We start from the raw sequence: 6,336 nt of genomic DNA, 5'->3' as shown, positions 1-6,336 counted from the left end.
CATTGGCATGAAAAGTACAGCAAATTGTGTAGTGTGTGGGCTGTGTACAAAAGCATGTCTGTGTGAGTTTTTAACCAGTAGCCCATGTTGTGGAAGGTGTATTTTTTCAAATGTTGCAGATTAATTTTTTTAACCAGGCAAGTCAGTTAAGAACTAATTCTTATTTTCAATGACAGCCTAGGAACAGTGGGTTAACTGCCTTGCTCAGGGGCAGAACAACAGATTTTTTATCTTGTCGGCTCAGGGATTCGATCTGCAACCTTTCGGTTACTAGTCCAACACTCTAGCCACTAGGCTACCTGCCACCTGATGTGGAGGATATGGGAGGAGCTGTGGCACACACACACATATATATGCCTTGATGTGGAGGATATGGGAGGAGCTGTGACACACACACACACACACACACATATATATATATATGTGTGTGTGTGTGTGTGTGTGTGTGTGTGTCACAGCTCCTCCCATATCCTCCACATCAAGGCAGTTATATATATATATATATATATATATATATATATATATACAGTATGGCTTATACAGAACAGTAGGCTCTATTTCTTCTCAAACGGCCCCTACTATTTCACTCACTTCACCCCCTAAACATACATTCATACACAGTTCATCACATCCACCAGACAATTCTCTCTCTGTAGGAAAATACCATGGGGATGAGGTTAATGCATGCATAGTACATGGCACAACCAGTTAGTTATTCTCAAGCTGAGGGAGACAGTCACATCTGGTCTCTCAACATTGTCCACAGATGCTCCAGCCAGGGAGGCCAGTGATTTAACTAGGGGTTATTTTTTTTTATATATATATATATATATATATATATATATATATTAACCACTAGGCAAGTCAGGTAAGAACACATTTTTATTTACAATGACGACCTACAATGACGGCCTTAACGACATTGGTGAACTGTATAAACTAGATGACTAATGATGATGTCCCAATGGACATTTAGATTAAGGTCATATTTTAAGGGTTCTAAATGCAGCAGAAACAATTTCTCATCGATTTATGAGCTACGAGGCTCTATGGAATTGTTTTGGGAAATAGTCACTGAAGAAAAGGATGGAAAATGGTCCAATGTGAGGTAGAATTGAGATCCTGATTTCAGCACACATGCGGCTTTTATCCAGAATCCATGAATCTTTGGTTCAGGCTTGAAAAACAAGGATGCAAGGATGCAAAACAGGATGCAAAACAGTAGTTGGGAGACACAGGACAAAATAAGGTCAGACACCTAAAAGAGCTGATCCTCTTGGTTACTAGAAGACGTGGCTAATGGAAGAGCCATTCTGACCACAACACACCATGGGGGGTCTATGTAGAAGTCAACCAGGCCAGCAGACAGGCACCTCTGTTACTTTGTAAACTGTCAGGGCCAAATGTATTTAATTTCACACTGAGAGATAGGCTCACTGGGCATATAGGGCCAACACATAGTCACACACACAAACAAACAGCAGGCTAACTGTTATCAAAAAAAAGTGCATTTACTTTTAATAACATGACTGGGATAATCTAAATCATGCATCTTGGTCACGGATCTGTAATTTGTCATCCGAAGTGGGCTGGGTTTTGCTGTAGAAATCCCTAGGCTGGATCATGTCAACTCAGAATACATAGAAAAGAGGACTCTGGAATGTGGAATGTTATATGAAGTGAAAAAGAAAAAGAACTCAGGTGATATAGCTGTGGCTGTTGGTATTTAAATATGTTCAGATGACCTGTTTCTTTTCCACTATACATTTTCAAATTCAGATCTGATATGTAGCCTAATTCAGTCATTATTAACAATAGTAGACTCCAGAGAATCAGGTTTGGAACCTGATGAAACCCTGGACTGTAATATGGCACACATACATAATAATGGTTTATACCAGAATAAATAGTTTATCACTTTGACGTTGTCAAGACTGGCATACCAGACAATAAACCCCAAAACCACTTCATAATCACAAATATATTTTAGAGACACATGAAATAATCAATCAGTGTCAATATCTCAACAGTTTTAAGTGGTACCTTGAAAGTCAAGTCAATACGAGTTAACTATAATTCATCTCTGTCGTGTGTTTGTGCTTTTAACGCGCTGGGTTAGGTCTCCGTTTGGATAGATGGAACGGAAGACTTGGTCGAGTTGTCAGGGTCTTTCCATGTGCCCGAACTGCATGTTGGGCTCCGGTTGGTCATTTTACTCAATAGCGTATTTCTCCGGAGACTGCCGTCAGAGTCCTCTTTCTTGAACTTGTGGCGTAAGTTATTACAGCACGGGAAACAGTGAGTGAAGTCGTGTAGGAGATGCCCGCTGAAGATCATGTATATCCACGGGTTACAGCAGCTGTTAAGACTCGCGAGGAGCGCGGACAGTGAGACAGCCGTGTTCTCAGAATCTGCATGGTAAAAGCAAATGACCAAAAAATAATTAGTCCAATAGCTGGGGTAGAAATCAACGGTGCAGTGAAGTTCACAAAACATTTGCTTGTAGGCATTACATAATTGCATGGCACAATCAATTACAGGCAGATCTACAGGCCTATTTAAACACCTGATATTAATAACATGACTTCGTATTTTATGTCAACACACCGTATATGGTATGCTTATTTTGTTATATTTAATTTAGATTCTATACAGTCTGTATTTTGATGCAGGGCGCTCAGTGCTCAAAGGTTTATGCAGAATTAGAATTTATATCCAAGACAAAAATAGATTAATGTCTATACTTCTTCAACTGTATACGTAGCCTACTCCTCGTCAATTCTCATTGACATTTATAGAAAAAATATGCATTCCAGTTAATGCATAAAAGCAATGGGCTTTTTGGCACAGAATAGATACATCACCGTGCAACCCCTTATATAGACTATGGCTTCCACAGTAGCTATTTGTAGAGGGAGAGAGATCATTGAGTGAAGATATCTCATGGAAATGACGTGGAAACAACGTTGATTCAGCCATTGTGTGCACAGTGGGTCATGTTATTTATTCTATATCAAGGTTCACCCTTTGATTTGGTGTGCGCAATTCAATATTTTTTCAAATACACTGAAGTCCCTTACCATCCCATGCGAAGTTCTCATCCCAAACCGACCACATCTGTACGATGAAGAAAGGTGACCAGCAAATAATGTACGCCAGAACAATCACAAAAGTCATTTTGACCGTTCTCAACTTCGCTCTGGATATAGTGGTGACGCTGCTAACGGAGTTCTTGCCCATTAGACCGTTTTTAGACGCACCTCCCACGGGTGTCTTCTTGGTCTTATACTTGATATTTTTCCATATGCTGTGGCAGATGAACCCGTAGAATATCATCAGAATGAACACGGGGATGAGGAAGATGCCAACGGTTATCCAAGTAATGTATGCTTTTACGCCCCACGGTTCTATGAAGTGGCCCCAGCAGTCGTAGACCTCCGAGCCGTTCTTGATCTCACTCAGGGAGAATATAAAGTACTGCGGCATGCTGAGGACCAGACTACTCATCCAGGTGCTAATGATCATGATGTAAGACCGCTGGGTGGGCTGCTGGAGGGTTTTCAGAGGGTGGCAGATGGCGATGTAACGGTCCAGGGTCATCATCACCATCATGTAGGTGGAGGCGAACATGCCCATCACCTGGAGGTGCTTCACTATCCTGCACAGGAAATCTGGTCCGTAGAAGCGAAAGGTGATCTCCCAGCATATCTGCGGCAGGACCTGAAAGAAGGCGACCACTAGGTCAGCAATACTAAGGTGCCGGATGAAGAGGTGCATTCTCGACGTCTTTTTCTTAGTGTTGTACATGGCCAGCAAGACACTGACGTTCCCAATCACGGCCACCACAAAGGTGATGCTCAGGACCGTTATCTCTATTTTTGCGACCTCTTCGTTTCTACCGAAAGGATCGCTCCCGTTCGGGAGGACGGTGCCATTGCCAAGGATCCCCATCATCGGATCATTCGTAGGAACACCAGAGACTGGTTGACTCCGTTAAGAGAGGAGTGCATGTACGGGAGTGTGCATAGCACAGCCCCCCTGTGTGATCCTTGGCCCTAGTTACAGTGCTAGGGGGGCAGAGTTGAGTCTCTCTCTTTATAAGGAGCTACCTGAAGCTGACGGGCAAAGGACTCCAACGAACTCTTCTCGGTTTCTGAGTTGCTGGGCCTTTTAAACGCGAATCAAATTTCAGCCACCACGCGCTGAGCTGTTTTGCCATACCCACTTCTGTATCATTATGGTAGCCAGTCAAATTGCGCAAAACTGGAAACAACCCCCAAAATCACCAAATCGCCTGCCCACAACCTCTAATATTTTGAAGACTAGCTTTAGGAAATTACTGTCTTGTGTCACAAAATTAGCACATTGGATCTGGAATTACGTAAACAAATGATGCAACTTTTTAATCGTCAATAAATTCGAAATGTAAAACATTCGATTGCTAAAATACAGTTTCAAATATAAAATGTATTTATTATTGTTTCCAATCTATTATTTTACTCATGTTTCCCGTGCCATTTAATAGCTTGAACAATTCCGCAATGCGTAACGGATGCACCTCTCCGTTATTATAACACATCTGATAGCGAATCAAGTCCTACTCAGATTTTTGTATAAAATACTGTCTCAATAATTAAGATGCAACATTTTACAAATTGAATACAGAACGAAATCAAGAAAATTGCCTTATAGTTACACAATGCGTAAACTGTTTATTTCAATCTACTGAGAAGCTGGAGGAAAGAGGTTCGGTTGAGCGACATGTTTGGTTTTCTTGATGGGGAACGTGACACTGACTAACAGATAAATAACAGTTTCAATGGAAGCAGGAATGATGGCTTTGAAGCAGTTCAATTCACCTCGGCTGTGGTTAGCTTTGTGTAATCAAGACACTGATGAACTGTTTAAACTTTGTCAAGATTCGATGCTCTTGAAATTGTGTTATTGTGGCTATGTTTAAACTTGGATTGTTGGGGCTCTTGAAGTTGAAATTCTTTATGTGAATACTTGTTAGATGAATATCCAAATCCACGTTGTGCAAGAAATCAACTTCAAAGACCAAATATGGTTCTCAGCTGGACAAAACTAAAAAGAAGCATGACATTTCAATATCAGATATTTCATAATAGGTATGAGGGCTGTACAGTCTGTGTGAATGCTCCTCAATATAGATATGTGAGAATAAAGAAATCAGACATAAATTGTATTTTCACTGAGTGCTGATGTATTGTTTTACTGTGTTGGTACAGTATTCCTCTACCTCTCTCCCCCCCCAGCCTTGTTTGGTCTTGGAGTCTTGTCATTGTGCGATTCTTTAGAGCTCCTCTTTATCTGACAATTATTGTGATGTAGGTATGGTTTTGAAGTGAACCCCTAAAAATGTCCGACACAATTTACAACTGCAGCCCCAGAAAAGTGATTACAAAAACCGCTGTTTTGTTGGTCAAAACCATCTGGTCCTGATGATTATGATGTTACTAGGCATGTGCCTCTACTGGCATCCTACCACACGACACTGTAGTTTCACCAATGTCTCAGCGGAAAGAACTCTGGCTGTGGTCAGTGATGAAACCTGATTCTCCAGTTCACACAGGAATGTTGTCTGAATTGCGCCTCAGCTCAATTGACTTACTGGAATCATCAAATGTTCCTGCTAATCCTCTGCCGTAGTGCACGCATTTTCCAATGCATCAGAATCACTAAGAGGACCAACAATGATGCCACGGGGCTGCATACCACTGTCCCATAGAGATAAACATCGTGCCCTGCTTGGGCTGCTGTTTCCTGTTTCTGGGGGTTCATAGGGGAGGTGATGATCTGTTCGCTGTACGCTCCAGGCTCTGTGTTTCATAAGCAGTGGGAACCGGGTTGTGTCTGTCTGCTCAACATCCTCCACACAGACCACCTTCCCTCCCTCCTTCCTGGAGAACCGAGAGAATGTGCGTTACGTCTACGGCAGCCTGAATGGAAATTCTGAATTACCTCAAAGACAGCAGGCAGTGCACCTTGGCTTAGAGTTTATTAGGGTTCTGCTTATACTTGCAACGTTGTGGATTTTTTGTCAGCCTCCTTTTTTTTAATACCAATGTCATACACTACATGACCAAAAGTATGAGGACAAATGAGGACCTGCTCGTCGAACCTCTCATTACAAAATTGTAGGTGTTTTAATATGGATTTGGTCCTCCTTTGCTGCTGTAACAGCCTCCACTTTTCTGCGAAGGCTTTCCACTAGATGTTGGAACATTGCTGCGGGGACTTGCTTCCATTCAACAATGAGCATTAGTGAGGTCGGGCACTGATGTTGGCCTGGCTCTCATTCTGCGTTCCAATTCA

The 6,336-nt window shown here is 41.9% G+C and overlaps 1 protein-coding gene across 1 annotated transcript; it reads right to left on the bottom strand.

Annotated features, from left to right (window-relative positions):
* Positions 1–860: 860 nt before the first annotated feature.
* LOC112218182 (arg8-vasotocin receptor-like) lies at positions 861–4,142 on the bottom strand. Its single transcript, XM_024378771.2, has 2 exons — positions 3,081–4,142; positions 861–2,411 (listed from the first exon to the last, which is right to left on the bottom strand). Exons 1-2 carry the CDS (start codon positions 3,952–3,954, stop codon positions 2,116–2,118), a joined length of 1,170 nt encoding a protein of 389 aa, XP_024234539.1. The 5' UTR covers positions 3,955–4,142; the 3' UTR covers positions 861–2,115.
* Positions 4,143–6,336: the final 2,194 nt, after the last annotated feature.

The sequence above is a fragment of the Oncorhynchus tshawytscha genome, linkage group LG19 (assembly GCF_018296145.1).
Source record: "Oncorhynchus tshawytscha isolate Ot180627B linkage group LG19, Otsh_v2.0, whole genome shotgun sequence".
NCBI classification, from domain to species: Eukaryota; Metazoa; Chordata; class Actinopteri; order Salmoniformes; family Salmonidae; genus Oncorhynchus; species Oncorhynchus tshawytscha.
This window is presented reverse-complemented; position numbering and strand designations above follow the sequence as displayed.

What these genes read in the sequence shown, in the direction of transcription:
- LOC112218182 (XM_024378771.2), bottom strand. Translation starts at nt 3,954, where the DNA reads ATGATGGGGATCCTTGGCAATGGCACCGTCCTCCCGAACGGGAGCGAT. An exon ending in TGAGAACTTCGCATGGGATG is followed by an intron (nt 2,412 to 3,080) that starts GTAAGGGACTTC and finishes TTTACCATGCAG; the next exon opens with ATTCTGAGAACACGGCTGTC.